A 25,482-nucleotide genomic window follows, 5' to 3' on the forward strand; every position below is an offset into this window, starting at 1 on the left:
AGGAAAAAAACTCTTTAATTTATTGCATATGTGCCATTACAATGATGTGGGCTACATATGGATTTTTTCTTCCCCTCAAAAATCTTAAAGTGGAAAAAAGGGAGGGTATTTAGCCCTTTTTATTACCTGTTGGAAAACTATTGCATGTTTAAATTCTGTTGTTCCACAAAATTCCAACTCATTAAGAGTACAATCATTTTTATATTTTAACCCAAACAATTTATGTGGTACAAAAGATGAGTGCATTTCATGTAATCGGATTACTTCACAGCAATGTTATCAACATATATTTTAAATTCTTATCCAAAATTAAAGATACATTTTCACTTATTCATTCTGAAGCTAAATTATACTGTGTCTGTTGGCAAGAAAAAAAATCAATTCATGTTTCATTTGGCCATCTCTTATTGCTATGCTTATGATAAATATTTACAAAAAGACCACCATGAAAATAATTGCAGCTCATGTATATACTAATCTCTGTTACAGAGGACAGAGAGAGTGAGAGAAATTCTTACAAAGGATCTACAAACTAAATTAGTCAATGATACTTAGTAACTTTAATGCAAAAAAAAGTTAAAATATTATTCAGGATTGAGAAATGAGAGTGCTCAAAGGCTCATAAATTTACAAAGAAGCTTCATGCCCATATATAATAAATGCCTTCTTGAAGAAGATAATCAAGAGGCACCAGAGAGAACAAGTAGCACAAAAAAAAAATTAATGATATGCTACATTTTTGCAGGAAATGACCCATTACTGAAGTGAAAGTTATTCCCAAATCATTTGTCTTTCTTGTTTAAAGTGAAGATCAAAATTAACACACAACAACAACAAAAAGCATAAAATAAGACAAAGTATTTGATAGAATTAAAACAATTACATTCGGACAATTTTAAACAGAATGGAGGTGTCAAAAATGGGGAAATGAATGGAGAAATAAACCTTATCACAGGTAATAAACATGTCCCAAAGAAGTTTAGCCATTGTAAATCAGTTGCCATTATTGGAAGACTAAAAGAACCGAGAAACCACCTCAGCCAATTAACATTTCACCTCTTTGCCAACCTGACAGATGTGGCAGCCAAGGGCAATACAGTTTACAGTTTAAAATCATTTGCAAAATTTTACTGAAAATGGGGGTGGGTGGGAGATTATTAAGGAGTAATCCATCATAGAACAGTAAGAAGCAATGGAGAGAAAAATATGTCCAAAGAAAACATGGCAAAAGAAACAACTTTGCAAAATCAACCTAAAGTATGTTTAAGGGTATAACTAGAAGAGAAGACAACCGCTGGATGAGAAATGGAAAAGATCTGTAAAGATTTTTGTAACAAACTCTTTTCACTGTCAAAGACAATAGAACCACTACATTTCGAGTCTTTCATCCATAATATCAAATTCCTGCATGAGAAAGTAGAAATGGAACTGAAAAAAAAATATGGGAAAAGCAGCTGAACTAGAGCAAGTAGACACAGAGGTAGTTTATGCTGGCTGTGACTGTTTTGAGGACATGAGGAATCAATATTTTCTTAAGATAGCTGAAAGACAGGAAGATACTAAAGACTTAGAAAAAAATCTCAGACCTTATTTTTACCAAGAAAATATAAAAAACTGCCAACCCACATACCTACTTTACAATTTATGCAGATTTTATGAGAATAATCTATGCATTCACTGAGGGCTTCTTTGGTGAAGGTATGAGAAAAAAAATCCTGTCATCCATGAATGATATTCTACAGCAAACTATGTATTTCCAGTCATTAGCTGACTGAAAGGTATAGAAAATGTAATTTCCCACTGTGATTATTACTAGTTGACTATTTAAAAAAAAAACCTTCAAGGCTGTCATCCCACAGGATGTGTCTCATTCGGATGCCAAAATCATAAATTACTTGCAAAAGGTCATATCATAGATAACTTTGTTCTATTCTTTGATTAATGAGATCAAGCAAGTCATAAAACAAGGAAACATAGACTTGTTAATGTCTGCCACTATCATAGATGATGAAGTTCAATGTGAAGTCCAAATTAAAGATAGATTACCTATAGGTGGTGAGTTTTCCTCTTTGTGAATGACATTCAAGCCTCCATAATACTGCAGAACCTCCTAGGTGAGCTCAAGTGGATGAAGAATGCTTATTATGCAGACTTAGGATAAACAACTTAATGGACAGCTCAAAGCTCTTGTACAACTGCAACTGAACAACCAGTTGGGAATAGAATTGAACAGGAAGAGAATGGACTGATCACCTTTGATTAATAGCAAAGTCCTTTCTATGACCTTGAGTTTCTTCCTGAAGCAAAGACTCATCATTCAACACCATTTTAAAAAATAAGCTTTTATTGGTATCTTCTTTTTCTTACATCACCATAGTTATCTCAGGTATTCCTCCTCCTTCCACTCCCAGAAAATCATCCCATGTAACAAATAGTATTTTTAGAGAAGGGAAAAAACCCCATAAGCACAGCTTATTGATACATTGAAAAAGTTGGAAAACATATACAGTATGTAACACCCAGGGACCTCTCACCTCCATGAAGGGTTGGGTTGGGGGCAACACCATTATTCTTATAGTTTGTATGATCAGTTTGTGTGATCCATCCATATCTACCAAATTCCAAGAGAATGGTGGGAAGGCCAGCATGTTGAGTAGATAGCAGATTTTCAGGAAGCCCTGAGTGGTGTGGTGCACAATGAATAGGGAGGCATGAATGATTCATAGTTTATATCACTGGAGATAGTATACATATTGACCAGATCATGGATCTATTGGATTATCAGGGTCTGATTAGGAAATGAGATGCCCAAGAAGTTCTAGGAATCTTACATTTTCATGTGTCCACTTTTTATTTAGAAGGGAATGAGAAATAATATTAAAGGAGAGTGTCAGCCATTTATTATTTTTAAGTAACCTCAAAAAAGGCTAAAAAGAAGAAGAATAGGAAAAAGTAAAATCAACCAACACCAATTTAAAAACAGAATACAGAGTTGTGGCATTTTAGAGTTTCTTCAAAATACTACAAGCACAGAACTAAGAGGTTCTCTAACCTGGGAAAAGGAATAAAAAAAATAATGTCTAATGTACAATTCTAGTGAAAGCAGTTGTGAGAATTCATTTCAGAAAGGAACAACTTTCTTTCAGGGAATGAGAGATGCCATTATTACTCTGAAAGAAAGTTGGCAGTGATTTTAATTCTTGTGAAATAACAAATCACCATTTCATCCCACTTCATCCAAAGATACTCTTTTAAAAAAAATTAGTATTTTATTTTTCCCCAGTTATATGTAAAAACAATTTCTAACATTCATTTTTAAAACTTTAAGTTCCAAATTCTCTCCCTTCCCCACCCCTCATTGAGAAGGCAAGCAATTCGATATAGGTTGTACATGTGTAGTCATGCAAAACATTTCTGTATTAGTCATGTTGTGAAAGAAAACATAGGCCAAAAAAACCCCCTCAAGAAAAATAAAGTTTAAAAAATATGCTTCAATCTGTATTCAGATACCATCAGTTTTTTCTCTGGAGTGGATAGCATTTTTCATCATAAGTCCTTCAGAGCTGTCTTAGATCACTGTATTGCTGAGAATAGCTAAGTCATTCACTGCTGATCATCTTACAATATTGCTGTTACTTTGTACACAGTACATTTCACTTTGCATCAGCCCATGCAAGCCTTTCCAGGTTTTTCTGAGAGCATCCTGCTCATCATTTTTATAGCAAAATAGTATTCCATCAGAATCCCGTAGCACAATTTGTTCAGCTGTTCCTCAATTGTTGGCCATTCCCTCAATTTCCAATTCTTTGCTACCAGAAAAGAGTTGCTATAAATATTTTTGTACATATAGGTCCTTTTCCTTTTTGTTTTTTATCTCTTTGGGGATACAGACCTAGTAGTGGTATTGCTCAGTGAAAGAGTATGCATGGTTTTATAGCCCTTTGGACACAATTCCAAATTGCTATACAGAATGACCGAATCAGTTCACAACTCCACCAACAGTACAGAATTGTCTCATTTTTTCCACATCCCCTCCAACATTTCTCATTTTCCTTTTCTGTGCTCTTAGCCAATCTAATACATATGAGGTGTTATCTCAGAATTGTTTTAATTTACATCTCTCCAATCAGTAGTGAGTTAGAGCATTTTTTTCATATGACTATAGTTGGCTTTGATTACTTTATCTGAAAACTGTTCATATCTTTTGATCATTTATCAATTGGGGAATGGCTCTCATTTTTATAGATTTAACTGAGTTCTCTATGTTTGAGAAATGAGGGCTTTATCAGAGAAACTTGCTTCAAATTTTTTTTCAGTTACTATTGTTAACTGTATTTCCCTCCATCCTATCCCCCCCATTTATTCTATTCTCTTTCCTTTCATCCTGTCTCCTCAAAAGTGTTTTGCTTCTGACTTCCCTGTTCCCCAATGTGCCCTCCCTTCTATCACCCCTCCTTCTATTATTATCCCCTTCCCCTCCTACTTTTCTGTAGGGTAAGATGGATTTCTATACCCAATTGAGTGTGTATGTTATTCCCTCTTTGAACCAATTCTGATGAGAATAAGGTTCACTCCCTTCCATCCATCTTCCCCTTCTTTCCTTCCACAATAAAAACTTTTTATTGCATCTTTTATATGAGATAATTTACCTCATTCTACTGTTCCCTTTCCCTTTCTCCCAGTACATTCCTCTCTCTTTATTTTTTTAGATATCATCCCTTCATATTAAACTCACCCCTGCACCCTCTGTCTATATATACTGCTTGTAACTGCCCTAATAATGAGAAAGTTCTCATGAGTCACAAGTATCATCTTCCATGTAGGAATGTAAACAGTGTAACCTTATTAAGTCCTTATGATTTCCCTTTCCTGTTTACCTTTTTATGCTTCTCTGGAGTCTTGTATTTGAAAGTCAGATTTTCCATTCAGCTCTGATCTTTTCATCAAGAATGCTTGAAAGTCCTCTATTTCATTGAATATCCATTTTCCCCCCCGAAGGATTATACACAGTTTTGCTGGGTAGGTGATTCTTGGTTGTAATTCTAGCTCCTTTGCCTTTTGGAATATCATATTCCAAGCCCTCCAAGCCTTTAATGTACAAGCTGCTAAATCTTGTGTTATCCTGACTGTGGTTCCATGATACTTGAATTATTTCTTTCTGACTGCTTCTAATATTTTGTCCTTGACCTGGGAATTCTGGAATTTGGCTATAATATTCCTGGCAGTTTTCATTTTGGGATTTCTTTCAGGAGGTGATTAGTGGATTCTTTCAATTTAATATCAGGGCAGTTTTCCTTGATAATTTCTTGAAAGATGATGTCTAGGCTCTTTTTTTTGATCATGGCTTTCAGGTAGGCCAATAATTTTCAAATTATCCCCAGATCTATTTTGCAGGTCAATTGTTTTTTCGATGAGATATTTCACCATTGTCTTCTATTTTTTCATTCTTTTGGTTTTGTTTTATGGTTTCTTGATTTCTAATAAAGTCATTAGCTTCTGTTTACTCCATTCTAATTTTTAAGGAATTATTTTCTTCAGTGAGGTTTCATACCTCCTTTTCCATTTGGCCAATTCTACTTTTTAAGGAGTTTTTTTTTCCAGTGAATTTTCATCTCTCTTTTTCTATTTGGCCAATTCTACTTTTTAAGGCATTCTTCTCCTCATTGGCTTTTTGTATTTCTTTTACCATTTGGCTTAGTCTGTTTTTTAAGGTGCTATTTTCTTCAGTATTTTTTTTGTGTGTCTCTTCTGCGAAGCTATTGAATTGTTTTTCATGATTTTCTTGCATCATTCTCATTTCTCTTCCCAATTTTTCCTCCACCTCTCTTACTTGATTTTCAAAATCCTTTTTGAGCTCTTCCATGGCTTGAGATCAATTCAAATTTTTCTTGAAGACTTCGGATGTAGGAGCTTTGATTTTGTTATCTTTTTCTGAGTGTGTGTTTTGATCTTCCTTGTCACTATAGTAACTCTCTATGGTTAGAACTTTTTTTCTGGTGTTTGCTCATTTTTCCAGCCTATTACTTGACTTTTAACTCTTTGTTAAAGTAGGGCTCTGCTACCTGGGTGGAAGGTGCACTGTCCCAAGCTTCAGGGGTTTTGTACAGCTGTTTTCGGCTGTACAAGGACCTGTAAATTTTCAGTTAAAAGGACCTGTACATTTTCAGTTCTTGGAGGTGGTATGATCTAAGGAGAGGTGTTTACTGCTCTCCTGGCCTGTGCTCTGGTCTATGAATGACCACAAGCACTCTTTTCTGCCCTGGAACTGTAATGAGGGTCCTTGCAGAGCTGCAAGCTCTGGTATGCTAGTGCTCCTCCTTGCCCTGGAACTGTCCACCCAGGGCTGTGAACCAGACCCAAGTATGGGCAAAGCAACAGAGTCCTGCCTTAGTGCTAACAAAAAGACCCCTATTGTCTCCTTCTGATCAGTTGTTCAACCCCGTTACCATCTGTGGGCTGAGAGTTCTGGAAGCTGCTGCTGCCATTGCAGATTTGGTGGCTCTCAAGGCCTGCCTTTCCCTTCCCTTCCCTTCTCTTCCCTTCTCTTCCCTTCCCTTTCCTTCCCTTCTCTTCCCTTCCCTTCCCTGCCCTGCCCTGTCCTGCCCTGCCCTGCCCTTCTTTTCTGTTCTTTTTCTTTTCTCTCTCTCTCTCTCTTTTTTTTTTTAGTGAGCCATGGAGTTAAGTGACTTACCCAGGGTCACATAGGTAGTAAGTGTTATGTGTCTGAGGCCCTCCTGACTCTAGGGCTGGTACTCTATCTACTGCTCCACCTAGCTGCCCCTAAAACACACTCTTTGGTCTCTGGAACAGATTGAAGTGTTAAACATTCTGAGTGACTATTCTCCTCCATTCACGGATCCCTGTACTTTCCCAAATCAGTTTTTAACTGGAATCTCTTTCAACTTGAACTTTTCTTTGGCACCTCAACTAAGTCAATGAAGAGAGAAAAACAATTCTATCAAATAAGTACTTAATGTAACACCAACAGACATAATGTGCTAACACACTAGCAGATATGCTTATGTTGGGATGGCAATATGGGACAAGTTGTATAGAGAACAGACAAGAAGAAATCTTTTTTTTTTTTTGGCTTGGTGATGGAGTTAAGTGGCTTGCCCAAGGTCACACAGCTAAGTAAGTGTCAAGTATCTGAGGCCGGATTTGAACTCAGGATCTCCTGACTCCAGGGCCGGTACTCTATCCGCTGCAACATCTAGCTGCCCCTAGGAATCATTCTTTACAATCATTACCACCTATAGTACAGAATCATACGATCATAGATGTAGAACTGGGAAGCTAGGTGGCACCATAATGCACAGAGTGCTAGGTCTGCAGTCAGGAAGACCTGAGTTCGAATGTGGCCTCAGACACTTACTATCTGTGTGACCCTGGGCAAGTCACTTACCCCTGTTTGCCTTAGTTTTCTCATCTGTGAGATGAGCTGGAGAAGGACATGACACACCACTCCGGTATTTTTGCCAAGAAAACCCCAAATGGGAACACAAAGAGTTGGACACGACCAAAATGACTAAACAACAGATGTAGAATTAGAAGGGGCATCTCATCCAGCCCCTTTATTTTATACACAAAGAAACTGAGGTTTAGACAAATGAAGTGGGATACGTAAAGTCACATATGCAACAAGCGGGAGAGCTGAGAATTGAACCCAAGTCATCTGACGTCAAATGTAGTGCACTTTCCGCTGTGCCACTCTCTTCTTTCATATTAACCTTCTCTAAGTTATCTGACTGTTTCAGTTATTTGGTCTGTACTGCTCACCTGTTTCATTTAAATACAGCATATGGGATGAGGAGATAGAAAAGAATTTGGATATAAAATGTTGTCTTGAAAATTCTGCGAGAAAAAAAAAAAAACAACAATCCCAAATCTTTTTGGAAAATACCTGCCTGAAAAGCCTCCTTCTGAATGCATTTGTTTATTCAAATTTTCTAGGAAAACCTCCTTTCTTCCTCAGCATGCTTTTCCACTGCCCTGATTATGATTAAAAAAAACATTTGAAAAGCAAAATACTGCTGTGATGCTAAAATCAAGCATGATGAATTTGGAGAAATGTACTGTTTGTCGTAATTTCACTTATACATTATGTATAAGTCTGTTTCACTTTTGGCATCCAGCAGTGGAAATCAGAGTACATAAAAAGAAATTTGCATGTAAAAGCATATTTGGATATAAGAGTTTAGCAGAGACCAGGTGAAAAGGTTATTTAGTTTTACTATTTTTTTACCCAGTTTGAGGGGAAGAAAGGCAAAATGGACAGTGAGAAAAATTATTCATGACATGTATGAATATGCATATATGTATGCCTATGTCTAGCATTCCAAAAGGCCTAAGGAGATGTGAAGAGAACAGTAGGGGTTTCCAAGCACCAAGATCTTTTCTTCTGAGTTCTATGCTTACGGTGGCTGAGTCATCACTGCAAAATGAGATTGCAGACAAGCAGAAGGCAAAAAAATACATTTTACTACCATGACTTAAACAGTTACATATTCCTTGCTTTTAGCACTCTATCTTCCTTCTGATCCTGAGAGAGGGTGGGGTAATTATTTCTAACCCAGCTTCTGGGCTTGGCACCAAGCATTTCTATCGCCATTACCAAGCAGCCATTGGCAGGAGTATACGTTACAGAAAACCGTTGTGCTCCAAGGAGCATGTTCCTCACAAAAAACACACAGCTGAGAACATTCAAAACCAGCTGGAATGTCTGGTTAATATTTGGATCACCTTTCCAGGTCTTATACGTGGCTTCTTTGTTGCAGACGGTGGAAATAGGATAACAAAGCCACTCAGGGATTCTGGTTTGGCTTATGTCTGTTGCTTTGCCAATTGCTTTAATTTGATCATGTGTGGTTAAGATAATAAGCATCAAGTGATGGCTATGTTAGTCTGTGGCACACTAGACAAAAATGTGTGTGTTATTTTTTTTTACCCACTTGTTACACTGAAAACTCACAGTACACCTATCTGACAACAGTTGGTTAAAGTCTTCCATTTGAAGCAGCTCATTTTCCACATATGAACCAGATGAAAAAGATCCTTCATCTATGATGAGCAAATGTTTAATTATTTATGTAGAAGGACCTCAGAGAGAGGGATTATTCTGGAATGCAATGGAGAAAACAATTCCTATTGATTGAAGAAAGAAATTCAAGGCTAAAAGGTAACAAATTGTTGGGTTTATTTGTGTTTATTTTCTTCTAAGCAAAGTGTTTGAAGATGAATAGGAGTAGGAAGAAGTATAATAGGAATGATTGAATGATCCTTAATTGGTACAATTTGAAAACATTCTGATTTTTCAGGATGCTCACAAAATGGTAGTGGAGGAATATGTTTTCTTTCAAACTCACTATCTCTTTCCCCTTCCCCCATATGCAAAAGAATGGGAAAATAAGTCCTGGCAAAAAAATTACATTCTCTAGGGAAGTTGGTTTGAAAAGGGAGCCCTACTTCACTTTAGTTAGATAATACCGTATTCGGAAAAAGTAAGACTAACACTAGAAAATCCTTTGACATAATTGGTATTCAAAGAAAAGTATTTGGCTAACATTTGTGGCTATGGATTCTCAAGAGTTTGGCTCTCACTCTCAAATGTTCATTCAAAATTATTTATAATCCTTTTGGGAGTGTGGTCAGTGATAAAAAGAGTAGAACTAAATCCTAAAATGTGGAAAAAACTAGCTTTCCTTAATGTGAAACTGCTTTTTAAAAAAATGAAGCAGAAAAATCCCAGAGAAGAATCTAAATTTTCTGAAATGGATAATGATTTATGAAGGTTTTTCTTTTGCTCGGAGCTACTATGCTAATGACCCATGTGAAATTTCAAAGTTGGCATAGAAGATAATTCTGAAAAAAACTTGCCCAAACACAACTTTTAGAGGAATTCACTAGAATTGATTATCTATGTCATTGTAGATACATTTCTGTAGTTCGGGTGTAAGGTAATATAACAAAAATGAAAGAGAGCAAGTGAAAAAAAAAAGAGAACTGATTAGTATTAACAAACAGCAGGAGAGATATTTAATAAAAAAGAATACGTTTTTGTGTTGAGAGTATGAACGGAAGATTGATATCTACAAAAAAAATAAAAAAGACTGGATGGCAAGAGTAACAGAACTGATCAGTCCTTAGAATTTCAAGAAGCTCTTAGCGAAAACATTCATATGTATGCTATATAAATTCTTCCAAAGGATTTTTAGTTTTAATAGCCTAATTATTTCAGAGTGAAATGATTTGTCTTTTTATCCCCTCTGCCTAATTAAGTAATTTGCGATGAAATGATTTGGTTTTTTTTTTTAAATCCCAACTGCCTAGCACAGTAAATAAATGTTGAGTACTTAACAAATATTTGTTGATTGATTGATTTCCATGCCTGTCTAACATATTGTTAATACTGCTTATTGTTTTGTTTTTGTTGCAAAATTATCCATGAAGAATTCTGAATTCATCCCTTTGTATTGGTTTTCGGTGTCATTTGATTATTCAAAAGAGAAATCATTGAGGTTCTAGATATAATCTATAAAAGATCAATGTTTGACCCTTATAATTGATGAACTTTTATAACAGTCTTACCTCAGTACTTCATCTTGGCAACAGGGTAACTATAGGTTCTTAAAGATTATCCCAGTGGAATAAAATATTTTGGCATGTTCCATAAAGATGGAAAAGACCATAAAAATATGGTCTCAATGACAGACTGCATCTTTTGTCTCAGCCCCAGTCTAAGTACAGAAAAGCAGATTGGCACCTAGGCAACTGATTTTTTTTTGGCCATGGCAATCCAAGAAATATTAAAAATACAAAATTTCCTGTGGTCCTGTGTAGTCTCATTCCATTTCTAAAGTATTGGTGATAAGAGTAGTTGGAAAAGGACCTAAAGAGTCCTGAGAATCTAAATTTTATGTCTTTGTAAAAATATTAATTTAGATATGGGAACTCTAAATTCATTCAGATATATTACTGGAGGAACAGAAGCAAAATAATATGAACATTCTCATTATAAATGAAAGCATGAGATACAGAGAAATTGTGGAGGGGAACTAACACATAGGCTAATAAATGAGTCAGTGCAGTTGTTTTCCTCATGTTCTGAGGCAGCAAGAAACATAATTTCATAGGGTACTTGTTCATTTCTTATAATGCTTATGATTGTGAGCATAAAGAACATCATAAAGATAGTTAATGAGGCAACATCTGTTTCAATGGATAAAGAATATAGAGAAAGTCTATGAAAAACTTGAGAAGACCTTCCAGATCAAGACAACTTATGTTTGATGACATCACTACAAAAGTGGGCATATGTTACAGGAAGAAGTTGTAATTGCATTCAAGACTAAGTGTCAGGAACCAGACCAAATTCATGCAAAATTGCATGCTAGGAGTGACAGGATTTTAAGAAAACTAAGGAATCACTTTTCTGGAATATCTCAGAGTCAAAGATACCAAAATAATGGGAAAAATTATGGATTATATTAATAATGAATACCAAAAATGATGATTAAGAAGAAAGGGTTACTGACCCTTATGTCTACTTTCTCTTCTCTATAGAATCTTTATGAAAATGATCTTTGTATGTATTAAAATTTTATTTGATAAAGTTTTAAAAAGTAGATATTTTTGAACATTTTCAACAGAGATTTCATTTATTCAGTCACACAACTGACAGAAACATAGACAGTACAGATGCTATTGTTTATTATTTGCTGATTACCAAAAGTAAAAACATCTCTCTAATGTATGTATGTTGAGATCATCCAAGCTTCTTGAAAGATGCGACCACATGTACAACTTTGTTTAATAGTCCTTTGATTACCAATTTCAAATGAGGCATAAAGTAGGAATAGTTACTTGCTGAAGGTATTTGCCAGTCTTGGATTATATTCATTTCAAAGTTCAAATGAAAGAAAGATTCCCTATAGATAATAAAGTTGTCCATATGTACTGGTTTGCAGATACTGTTTTGCTGATTGCTTCTGTTTCTGAATATTACAATGCATCCTCCATGAAACCTGGAATCATCTAAGAAATCAGCCTTGCAATGGATACACAGACAAAGAATAAAACCAGACAAAATGTATATTGACTAGATTATGATATGCAGTTGAATGGACAACTTAATGAATTAGTCATTCAGTCTTATGGGCAGATATTATGGACAAACATTGATCTGGGTCCAGAAAATTAAGGAAAAGACAATATTGTATTGTACTTGGCAAATTAGCAAAACTTTAAATGGTCTTAAGCCGCTCCCTGACATGAAAGTTTAATTTTCAACCTTAACATTCTCTATGTGGCTATGCATCATGAAATACCATGATCTTTGAAGGATCAAAATTGCAGGTGATTCAAAGAACACATGGTGGGTGTAAGTAGACTGCTGTAAATTATCAGTGATAACATATAGGATTTCAATAATTCAAGTCAATAAACATTTATTAAGTACCTATTATATGTAAGGTGCTATTCAAGGCACTAGAATTGAAAATAAAAATAAAATTGTACCTGTGTTCATGAAGCTTAAATATTATTAGAGGATGCTACATGTACATAGATAAATAAATAAAAAGTAGTTTGAGGAAGAAAAAACATTAACATCTTGGGGGATCAGGAAAGGCTTTATGGAATGGAAGAAGTTAAGCAGTCTAAGAGACAGAAATGAAGACAGCGTACATTCCAAGTATGGAGGATAGCTTTTTCAAATGCATGGGAATGAGAGCTGAAATGCTAAGTTTGGGGAATGGCAAGTAAACCGGTTTGGTTGGAAGATAGAGTTCAAAAATGGGAAGATTTTCAAATTAGTCTAGAAAAGTAGTCTAGAATTATGCTGTGAAGGGCTTTAATGCCAAGGTTAGGGATTTTAATTTTATCCTGGAAACAACAGAACCATGGAAGGTTTTTGACCAGGAGAGAGCCATGGTCAGATCTGTGCTTTGACAGGTGGTAAAGATGTCTCTAAGGAAATTCATGACCAGAACAGGAAATGAGCTGATCGTGTAATGAGAGTTGGGGATAACAAATGGACAGTTGAAATGTTGCTTGCCTATCCACAGAATAATTAACACCTCAAAGTAGGTCTCTAACACATTCATTTAGAGGTTTATGGAGGAGAACTATGGACTAAAATCACACTGTTTGGGTTGCATTATGCACTGATGAAGGAGTGCTCACATTGATGAAATCTCAGATTCATTAAAGTACAAGTAATTGTTTAAGGACATTTGAGGGAAACAAAACTCATATGCTCCTATTTGAGAATAAAAGTGTGTTTTATAGCTATTTAGTTCATCATCTTCCAAATTCCCCGGTTCCTGTTTGTTGGGTTCTCCTAAATTTGAGGGACAGTCAATTAAAAGTACTACATGTGCTACAGTATTACTCTCTTACTGTTTTTATAGATCCAGTTTCTTTATGGAATCTGGGGATAGTCTACTTTGTTTCTTATTGTAAAGACTTTTAACTTTTTCCCATTGCATATTCGTGCTTAGATTTAGATATTGCTTACTAGATTTAAAAAGGTCCATTTACTCCTTTACTTTCTTGAACTTTTTTAAAAAGTAAAATTGGGTACTAGATTTTGTCAAAAGCCTTTTCAAAATCTGTTGATATAATCATATGGTTTTTATTATATTATTAGCATGATTTATTGTATTTATGGTCTTCCTCATGTTGAAATAATTTTGCAGTCTTGATTTAAACTTAACTTGGTCACAGTGTATAATGTTCCCAATATATGCTTTTACCTGATTTGATTATATTTAATTTAATTTTTTTGCAGAAATGTTCATTAAGGATAATGCTTTATAGATTTTAGGTATAAAAAGCACATTTATATCATAGCAAGAGATTGAAAAGATGCCTTTTCTTACCTCAAAGAGCTTATTAAAATATTTAATGAATTAACTTATAAATTCATTTGTTCTTACAATTTTTTACTTTGAAATTAATTTATGGCTTGTTTATTTTCTTTTTCTGATATTGGGTTAATAAATAGCCTATTTCTTTTATTATTAACCTGATTATTTAATATTTTTGTAAATATTTATACCTTTCCTCTAAGCTATCAGTTTTGATAACACATAATGGAACAAAATAGTTTCTAAAAATGCTTTTATTTTCTTTGCATTTGTTATGAGTTCTTTTTCATTTTTGATACAATCAATTTGTTTCCTCTCTTTAAAGTCAGATTAGCCAAACTGTTTATTAATTTAGTTGTTTTTTTAAAAGCTCCTAGTTGATTTTTTAAAAACTATTTCAGTGGTGGTCTTGGTTTTCAATTTTGCATTCAATTTTATTAATCTCTTTTTAAATTTTCAGAATTTCTGTTTTGCTGATTAGGGGTTTTTGATTTGTTATTTTGCATTTTTTATTTGGATGCCTAATTCTTTCATTTGTTTTTTTCTTTCATTAATAAAAACATTTGGAGATATAAATTCCCCCTAAGGACCGTTTTTAGCTGCATCCCACAAATTTTGGTATGTTGTTTCATTACTTTTGTTTTCTATAATTAAATTTTCTGTTATTTTTACAATTTATTCTTTGACCCACCAGTTCTTTAGAATTATGTTATTTAGTTTTCAATTACCATTTTTCCCTTTAAGGACCCTTTAATGAATGTAATTGTTTTTGTATTGTGATCAATAAATGATATGTTTAGTATTTCTGTTATTCTACATTTTTGAAAAAATTTATTTTCTAATAACTGACTTATTTTTATAGAAGTGCAATATATAGCTTATAAGTGTATAAATTCCTTTCTGTTACCATTCAGTAATTACCAGAGATCTATCCTCTTTTTTATTATCTATCCTCTCTTTTAAAAATCTTTCTAAAGTTATATTAAGATCCTTAACTGGTTTTTTTTTTATCATTTATGTTTTGGTTAGCTATGTCTAGGTCTGAAAGGAGTATATTAAGTTCCCCTACCATTGCAGTTTTACTATCTGTTTCTCTTTCCTATTCTATTTTCCTTTCTTTTAAATATTTAGATGCTATGGTATTAGGTATGTATATAGTAAGTATTGCTATTTATTCATTATTTATAATGCCTTTAAACAAAATGTAATTTCCCTGATTATCTCATTTTATCATGTTTGTATTTACTATAGGCTTATTTGAAATCATGATTGCTACTCCCAATTTTTAAAGTTAAGCACTTCAGCCCCTCATTTTAACACTGTGACTTTGTGTTTCAAGTTTGTTTCTTGTAAATGACATATTGTAGGATTCTATTTTCTAATCCATTCTGCTATCCTCTTCCATTTTGAAGATAAGTTCATTCCATTCACTTTCACATTTATGATGATTAATTGTGTATATCCCTCCACCTTGTCCTCATACATTTTCTTCTCTCTTTGCTCCCATTCCCCTATTTACAAAAAAGGAGAATGTGGCAAAATAGAGGGAATTTGTCATTGGTGATCTGTAAATGAAATGGTCTACTTCTGTTCCCTTGTGTCTTTTTTCTTCCCCTTGCCTTGCCCTAATCCTAGATTTTTATTCTTCTTTCCTTTCCTTTTAATCCCGCTGTCCCTTCCTATTTCCTTTTTGAGTATAATGTATTTCTACACCCACATATCTATTATGTGCATGTGCATAATTGTGTTCAATATTTTATCTAGTTCATATGAAAGATAGATTCATGGATGCCTGTTCTTACCACCCATTTTTTCATCATTATATACTCTTCATCTTTGTTATGTGATATTGATATGTTCCCCCCCTCATCATTTCTGTCCTAGTATAGTTCCCCTCCCATTTTTATCTTCTCCTAAGGACATCAAAACAGTACAAAACAACCTACACATCCTCTGTAACATGTTTCTTATCCTCCTATTAACATGTAAACAATTCATTACCCAATATTCTCTTCTAATTTTAAAAAAGTTTGTACTTTTAGAATGTCTACCCAATTTTGGCTTTTTCATCAAGATTGCTTGGAAATTCTCTATTTCATTAAAAATCTATTTTTTCCCTTGTAGGATTGATTATACAGGTATAACTCATTTTATTGCACTTCATTTTATGGCATTTTGCAGATATTGTGTTTTTTACAAATTGAAGGTTTATGACAACCCTGTGTCAAGATAGTCTATTGGTATGACTTTTTGAACAGAATGTGCTCACATCATGTTTCTATCACATTTTGTTAATTCTCATAATATTTCAATCTTTTTATGTTATTATATCTGTTAATGGTGATCTGTGATGGGTGATATTTGATGTTACTATTGTAATTGGGGGCCCACAAACTGTGCCCACATAATATGGTGAACTTAATCAATCAATAAATAAATGTATGTGTTCTGACTGCTCCACTGACCTGCTGTTGCCCAGTCTCTCTCCCTGTCCTCTGGTCTCCCTAATCCCTGAGATGCAACAGTATTGAAATTAGGCCAATTAATAACCCAACAATGGTCTCTAAGGATTCAAATGAAAGGAAGAATCTGCAGAAAGTTTCTACAATTCCCCATGCCAATGAACTCATGGGTCTAGACCCCCCTCCCCCCCCAAAAAAGCCAACAACAGATATTTATTAAGTACCATGAATAGCTAGAGAATGTTATGCTGGGCCCCAGAGAATTAAAAAATGTATAATACGTAGTCCCTAATCTTGAGGAGCATATGACTTAATTAGGGATAGCAAGATGGATACATAAAAAGTAAATGTCAGGTAGTTTATGTTAATGACCAATGAGTATTCAGGCAATGGACCATGACTTAGGTCCAGTATCTTGTAGGTAATAGAATATTGGTGGAATAAATGGAATAGAAGAGCATTTATTAAGCACTTACTATGTGCAAAGCACAGGGCTGAATGCTGGTGATACAAAAAGAAAATCAAGACAGTCCCTAATCTCAAGAAGATCCCATTCTAACTGGGGGAGACAACACATAAAGAAGAATTTGTGTTTATGGTTAATTCATGGCAGATGTAAAGACCAAATGGCTGCTCCTGGTATTCTTGTTGGGGTCAGGGAAGGGAAGATCTGGTATTTTCTTGGCTTTTTGGTAGTCTCCATGGTCAGGCCCCATTGGCAGGGAGAAGCATGGTCCCCAAAAGCTGTTGATACTTGAGAGTAGGTTGAATTGGGTTTGGACTAGACCTTGAAGAATTGAGCAGTACCTGTCTTATTGCTGTCCCTGGACACAATGTGCCTGTACTGAGGAGGATGAACAGTTGCAGATTTCCACGTTAGATCATTGTAGAGCAATGTCAACATCATGGAAACAGTAATTTTCAATGTTCACTAGCCCTGGTTATTATCTGGATGTTTTAAACACAACCAGGATATGATCCAAAAACTTAAGACAATTTAGGAAATGTGGCAGAGAATTATTCCACAGCTGTCATATTTGCCCATAACTCATCTCTTAACAAAATACAGCTTGACCCCTTATATTTTAGTAATTGAAGTGAAAAATCAGATTTAAAACCTAAAACAAACCATCCAAAGATGCATGCTCATAAGGAAAATTATTTTCTAATGCATATTGTCATAGATGGCCTTTTATCATGCTTCTAAATGTTAGAAGGTTTTTTTTTCATCAGTTTGTAAGATATCTCAAAAAAGGCTATTTGAAAGAGAATTTGATAAAGAGATTAAAAATCTTAAAAAGTCTTGTCTTATTCTGAATTTTGAATTGCTCACTGTTTTTATTGTTTTCTTTTAATAAAATGTTCTTTTTAAAAAATGTTAAATATTCATTTTAAAAGGAAAAAGAAATAAGGAAATAAGTATGGATTTTTCTGATTTATGTTTTCCAATATTTATCTGGTAAATTACTGGAACTGATGTAGTGATTGTCTTAATTAAGAGAATAGTCAACACCCAATAAATATTTATTAAGCATTGTAGCAAAATGTTAAGAGCTTTGGGTTTGGTTCTGTCACTCGCTACCTATGTGATCTTGGGCAAGTATTATAATCTCTTAGTGCCTCAGTTTCCTGATATACAAAACATGCATTTGATGACTTCTTAGGTCCCTTCCAACTCTAAAACTGTTTCTAAGCAATTAGTGTGTGTCAGGCACTGTTCTTTCTAGGAGCTAGAGTTACAGTCATAAACACTGTCACCATTCCTGGTTTTATGAAACGTAACATTCCATTTATATCTTGCCATCTTTACTTGTGTTTATAGGTCCAATCTTTTTTTTAAAAAAATGGGAATCTGTAGAATGTAATCATTAATAATAACCAGTAAATTTATACTCCATCCCCAGAAAAATTTAAATCTTTTAAATTCCACAAATGAATATAAAATGCCAACTATGCACAGAGCAGTAGATTAGGTTTTGGTTACAGATATATTCTTTAAACATTAATTTAGACTTAAATTATTAAAAAATTATTAATTTTTTTTCAAATGTTCTGGTAACATTAGCATAGCAAACCATACCATTAATTAAATATAATTGACATAGTTTTATAAGCCTGATGAATACCATTTAAAAAACTTATAGTAACTAATAAAGGTATAGTATATTTTGCCATTCTGTATGTATTCTTAGCATTGCCTGTTTTTCCATCCCTTTGCTTCCTTGAGGTGCATATGACTCAATTGAGGCATGGTCCTTAGGAAAAAAAATCTAGCCCATAAACCCAGATGTCTCTGAAGGAGAAAGTGAGGTTGGTGACTTTGTATATCCCTCCCTCACTTAAATCCACTTCACTTGCATGTCATGGCATCACCTTCCTGATGTTATGGTCCTCTTGGAGAATGAAGGACAAACAACAACAGCGTGACTTAATTGGTATAACAAGACGGCTATTTAAAAAGTAAATATTAGGCATTTTATGTTAATGACCAATAAATGCTCAGGCAAATGGTCTTGGTTGGGGCATGATTAGATACCAGTTGTTCTGAACTGGATCTGGGTATTTCAGTGCGGTGGTATTAGGCTGAAGTAGAAATGGGGGCCACCAATCTATATAGAGTGCTCTCTCCTGGCGGCATATTGACGTAGTTTTAAAATATTTATGTTTGGTTGTATTTTTATTTACTTTTTAAAAATATTTTCCAGTTTCATTTTAATCTGCTTTGGGCAGCACTTGGGGAGGGTTGTGGGCTGCATGCAGCCTGTGTGTTTGACAGCTCTGCTTTATCGCATTGCTAACTCATTGTGAGACAGCGGCGTGATGTGGCAACCTCAAAAGTGAGTGTGATTTAGAGCTGCCTTCCGAGTCCTCGCGTCCGAGCGTACGGTGATGGTGGTCTCACTGTGCTCCGCCCTCATCAGACCTCATCTGGAGGATTATGTTCCGTTCTAGGTTCTGTGGTTTAAGAAGGACATTCTTACAACATTTATAAGCTTGAATGCGTCTAAAGGAGGACAACCAGCATGGTGAAGCGCCTTGAGTTCATTCTATATGAGGATTAATTGAAAGGACTGGCCCCGTTGAGCCTGGAGAACAGAAGGCTCAAAGGGGTGGGGTGGAACAGCATAATCATCTCTAATTATTTGAATGACTGTCAGATGGAGGAAGGATTTAATTTGTTCTCTTTGGCCCCAGAAGGAAGAACCAGGAGCAATATGTAAAAATTGTAAAGAGCCTACAGGCTCAATGTCAGGAATTAACAATCTAACAGTTAGAGCTGTGCAGAAATAAAATGCTCTGTGTCCTATAAGGTGAGATGGTGGGTGTTTCCTCCTTGGAGGTCTTCAAGCAGAAGATGGCTATTTGTCTGGTGTCTTAGAGTGTGGATTTCTTTTTTGTGTTTGATGAGATAGCTACTGAGATCCGTTCAACTCTCAAATTGATTCTGTGATTTTAGGGAGTCCCATCCAGCCCTAAAATCTATGCCCCTATGCACTTCCAATACTGATGTAGATCAGCAGGAAATATTTTCATAGTAAAAAATAAAAGAATGTTGTACGTTAAGTGTCATCATCTGAGCCCTACATTTGTTTTTAAATAAATTACTTAATGTTTCTATGACATAACAGGGGAAATGCTTATAACCCTCATATCATATGAGCTGCAAGCTACTTTAAGCTATAAATGGTAAACTTGATGCACAAGCGTTTTTCTAGTTATAATGCTTAAGCAGATGTCATGACATTTTGCTGAACCCAAGAGCTCTAGTTACTATATTCAAATTTGTTAGAAATTGTTTTATCTATTACTATGGTATGCAGTTTGTTTAGAATTCACATTTTATTTTCAATTAATTTATTGGCTATTTATTAAAAAATTATGTAAAATGGGATCAACATTTTAAAGCCAAATCTGCATTTAATTTAAACCCATAAAATTGATTGTTCAAGTGCCAGTAGAATTTATTTTGCATCCAGAGGATCAGATTTCAAAGAGCCTAATGGCATGATGTAGATTTTGTGTGAATTTAATGAGGAGCTAATCATTTCCATGTTTGTTAAATTTTTTTGTATAAGGTTTTGGGCAATGGTTACATATTTAAAGAGGAATATTTGTTGTGGCCACCAGCAGTAGTGCATAGACCTAGTGTTTTGGAAAAAAAGTATATGAAAAAATTTTATTGTGGTTTCCTTTTGAATACATATTAAGCTACATAAACAATATAGAGAAGAAAAAAATTTATTTATGATGTCCATACATTATTTTATTTTTGGCAAATATGATAGATTAAGTAGGTATATTTGGTTTTTAAAATATTTAGAATGGGTTCAAGATTATCTGTCATTGTATATGTAACAGATATGTTCTATGTATAATATTATTTCATGATGGATCAAAATGCAATCCCAGTTTAGAGAGTTTTTTTCCCTGATTGGAGAATACTTGAATGGAATATTGGTACTATACATTTGGACGGGAATGAGGGCCTGTAACTTTGAACACTTCCTTATCCTTAGACAAAGCCCATGTGTTTTAAGACTAAAATATCAACTTTTTTATGTCTTGAACCCCCTTCACAGTATTTTATTCAAGTCAAACTGATCAAAGTATATTCTAAAGACTACTTTAGGCACATTAAACCACATTCTATTCTTCAGAAGATTTTTAGAGAGAAAAAAAATGACCAGTGGACTTACCTGAAAATTTGTACTAAGGAAATCTAATTTTGAGTTCCTGATCTGTCAGTCATGATCAGTAATCTTTTAAGCTCCCTGTCTCTTTGGCTTTGCACAGAGTGGGGATTTTAATAAATATTTGTTGAATTAAATTGTTTTCTTAAATATTTAAATCCCACTGCTACTTCACAAAGGCTAAGTAATGAGAAATCCACCATCTTTCCAACTTGCTCATCTCTGTCAATAGCATCAACTTTGAGTGTTCTCTGCTCACACATGGAGGTATATTTTATTCTCCATGAAATCATCAATTCAGACTTTAGTCACTTTTCTCAGGGATTTCTGCAGCAGCCTTTAGCCTGGTTCCCTATCTCCTATTACTCCCTGCCTTAGTCTGTTCCACATGCAGTCATTAAAATAATGTTTCTCAAAGGCCATTTTCATAACAATACTACCCAGTTCTAGAAGTGGTGATGGCTCTCTCTTTCTCTGTCATATAAAATATTAATCATTAAGTCTAACATCCAAGGCAGCATCCCACATCCATCTCTTCACTCTCATTTTTTATATATTCCTTGGCAAAGACCCTCTGACCCATCCAAGTGGAAGTAAATATAAGATAACCAATGGGGGGACCAGGAAAGGTTTCATGAAAGAGATATCACTTGACCTTAGATGAATATAAGAATTTTGAGCAGCATTAAAGGAGGGTTAAATTCCAGACACAGTAACCCACTTGGGTGAATGCATCATTGTGGTAGATATAATATTGAGTTTGGCTCTGCGGTTTGGCCAGAATGAAAGGTGCATGAAAGGGAGTAGTCCAATAATAATCCAGTACTTCAAAAAAATAGAAATATGGTCTTAAATTCTGGAAGGGATGTGGAAAATAGGTACACTAATGCACTGTTGGTGGAGCTGTGAATTGGTACAACCATTTTGGAGTGAGTTTGGAACTATGCCTAAAAGGCTATAAAACTGTGCATACCTTTTGACTCAGCAATACCACTATTAGGTCTGTATCCCAAAGACATCAAAGAAAAAGAAAAAGGACATATATGTACAAAAATAGTTATAGTAACTCCTTTTGTGTGGCAAAGAATTGGAAATTGAGGGGATACCCATCAATTGGAGAATGGCTGAATGAGTTATGGTATATGATTATGATGGAATACTGCTGTGCTATAATAAATGATGAGAGGAATGGTTTCAGAAAAACCTGGAATATGAGCTGATGCAAAATGAAGTGATCAGAACTAGGACAACATTGTGCACAGTAAAAGCAATATTGTAACAATAAATCAACTGTGAAAATTTAACTGTTCTGATCAGTATAATGATCCATGACAATTCCAAAGGACTCATGATGAAAAATACTATCTTCCTTCTAGAAAGAGAACTGATAAACTCTGAGTGCAGATTGAAGCATATTTTTTTCACTTTCCTTATTTTTCTTGTCTTTTTTTTTTTGCAACACGGCTTATGTGAAAATATGTATTACATGACTTCATATGTTAACAAAAAAGAAATATAGTCTTTGTTAATTTGCAATTGTATATTATGTTATTATTGTAGGGAGGAAATCAGACAGCTACAGTAATTGCATTGTGTTCAATGAGAGATTTCAACTTAACTCTAGAAACCTGTCAGTTGGCTATTAGAGATGTTGGGGGTTTGGAAGTCCTAATCAATTTGCTTGATACAGATGAAGTCAAATGTAAGGTGAGTAGCTTTGCTAGCAATGGGTGATGCATCTCTTTTCCTATATTGTCTTAAAAATAAATAATGTGCATGATGGAGTTTATCTTCTGATTGGAAACATGGAAAGGGGATAGTTCTTTATTAAAACATACTCATCATTCCTTCCTTCCTTCCTTCCTGCCTGCCTTCCTTCCTTCATTGTCAGCCAGTCAATAAATATTTATTAAGTGCCTCTTATGTGTCAGACACTGTGCTAAGTGCTGTCCCTGTCTTTAAGACTCTCACAGTGAAATAGGGAAACACAGCTCACAAAACACAGCTGAAAATCAGCTGAAGAAGGTATTGGGAACAGGACCATGATGGAGAAGTCTGAAGGAGTGCAGCCAGGTGGGAAAGGAAGAGATGGCAAGCCTGGGCACCCCCTTTAGTGGAAGCTTTGCCTTCTCCTCAGAAGAGCAGAGGGTACTGAGAGTACTGATGAGGTCTAAGTACCAAGGCAGATTCAATATTGCAGGATGTTGCAGTTCCTTCTGATTAGGTTCCTAGGGGCTTTTATTCAATAAGCATTTGTTAAGTGTTTTCAAGGAACTGTGCTTAGGATACAATGAAAAGCAAAACAAAAAACAAACAAACAACAACAACAAAAAACAAAACAAAAAAACCTCAGTTCCAGCCCTGGGGCGGGGGTTATATTTTATTTTGGGGAAATGATAGGTACACATGTAAATAAATACAAAATCAAAATAAATGCAGGGTAATTTTGAGGGGGAGGTCCAGAGCACTTGGGGTGGGGAGTCAGGATAGGCTTCATGTAGGAAGTCGCATTTTATCTGCTTTTATACTTCTTATGGAGCAGCTAGGTGGCAATATGGCTAGAGTACCAGACATGGAGGCAAGAAGACTAGAGTACAAAACCCACTTCAGTGACTTACTAGCTGTGTGACCCTAAGCAGGTGATTTGACTGCCTTTGAGTCAGTCATTTATAAAATGGGGATAATAATAGCATTTACCTTGCTGCCTTGCGAGCATAAAATGAGATATAATTTGTAAAGCACTTTGTAAACCTTAGAGTGCTATTTCAATGCTTTCTATTATGTATCTCTATTATAGTCTCACATCACACATAAAAAATCTGTCTTTGTCTCACATCAACATTATTTGAGCCACAGAGTCCTTGGGTGGGGGTGGGGCAGCTAGGTGGGATAGTACATAGTCAGGAAGATTTATCTTCCTGAGTTCAAATCTGGCCTCAACAAGTCCTTTAACCCTGTTTGTTTTAGTTTTACATTTATAAAATGGGCTGGAGAAGGAAATGGGAAACCATTCCAGTATCTTTGCCAAGAAAACCCCAAATGGGGTCAAGAAGAGTCTAACATGACTGAAACTAAATAATAACAACAAATCATTAGGGATTCTAAGACAGGAATAAGGACAGAGTTTATTCTAAGCATTGGAGATAGAATATATATATATTATATATATATACACACACACAAAGACAAGGAGACAGGAGATGGAAATATGGGGGGGGTGTGTACGTGCGCGCTTAGAAATGGGACACCAAGTAAGAGTTTGGTGGGATCATTGTATGTGTGATAGGAAGGAATATGAAATTAGTTTGGAAAGATCAGCTGCCTTCTAAAATGAAAAAACTATTTTAGCATAGCATGGGAATTATTTTAACATAGACTTTGTCATGTATTCTTAAGTGATCTTTTGCTTATAACATTTCCCCCATTTAGATTGGTTCATTAAAAATCTTGAAGGAAATTAGCCATAATTCTCAAATCAGACGTGCAATTGTTGACCTTGGAGGTTTACCAATTATGGTGAAGATACTTGATTCTCCAGATAAAAATCTGAAATGTTTGGCAGCGGAAACAATAGCAAATGTTGCCAACTTCAGAAGAGCCCGGAGGACAGTGAGACAGCATGGTGGCATCAAGAAATTGGTAAGTAGCATAAATATTATGATGAATGGGCTAAAAGCTACTGAGGTGTGAAATAAAAACAATTATTTTCAGTTCATTGAAGTAATGTTTTATTAGTTAGGGTCTAATTTAGCTTGAAAATGAGTTCTCCTCCTAAAATTTCTAATTTACTCTTAGGGTATAATTTTATCACCTCTCAGGGTATAACTCTGTGTGTGTGTGTGGTTTTAAAAGATTCTTTCCATTAAAATCATATTTCCTTAATATGATCTTTTCCCAAGTATTTACATTAACAACATTGGTACTTGGCATCCTTTGCTCTACCTACCACCTAAGTAACAGTTTCACTCTTTAAAAGTAGTATAGAAATGTTCACTACTCATTAATTCATTCCATCATCTTCCTAAATATGAACCAAAATTACTTTAAGCAATATTGTGGTTTTCATGAATAAACATATATTAAGCTGGGTTTGTGGCAGCTAGGAGGCACGGTGGATAGAGTGCCAGTCCTGGAAGTCAAGAGGACTCATCTTCTTGAGTTCAAAGCAGGCTTCAGATACCTACTAGTTGTGTGACCCTGGTCGAGTCATTTAACCCTGCTTGCCTCAGTTTCATCATCTATAAAATGAACTGGAGAAGGAAATGGCGAAATCACTCCAGTATCTTTGCCAAGAAAACCCAAGGTGACATCACGAAGGTGACGACTGAAAAATGACTGAAGAACCATAACAATCTGGGTTTAGAAACATAGTGAAAAAGACTACGAGGGGCCAGTAATTCTCCAACTTTTGGTCATGGCCAAACTTTTCCTTCTGAGTAAAACTTTCCTTGAGCCCTTTGA

At 35.0% G+C, this 25,482-nt stretch overlaps 1 protein-coding gene across 2 annotated transcripts in view; it reads left to right on the plus strand.

The window, feature by feature from the left end:
• ARMC4 (armadillo repeat containing 4) overlaps nt 1–25,482 on the plus strand; it is a 209,328-nt gene that overhangs the window by 55,306 nt on the left and 128,540 nt on the right. For both annotated transcript variants that reach the window (XM_027841620.1, XM_027841622.1), the window contains 2 exons: nt 22,582–22,728; nt 24,451–24,660. In XM_027841620.1, coding sequence (XP_027697421.1) covers nt 22,582–22,728; nt 24,451–24,660 — 357 coding nt within the window. The remainder of the gene's footprint in view (nt 1–22,581; nt 22,729–24,450; nt 24,661–25,482) is intronic.

The sequence above is a fragment of the Vombatus ursinus genome, unplaced genomic scaffold (genome assembly GCF_900497805.2).
Source record: "Vombatus ursinus unplaced genomic scaffold, bare-nosed wombat genome assembly UNPS02014861.1, whole genome shotgun sequence".
In the NCBI taxonomy this organism is placed as follows: Eukaryota; Metazoa; Chordata; class Mammalia; order Diprotodontia; family Vombatidae; genus Vombatus; species Vombatus ursinus.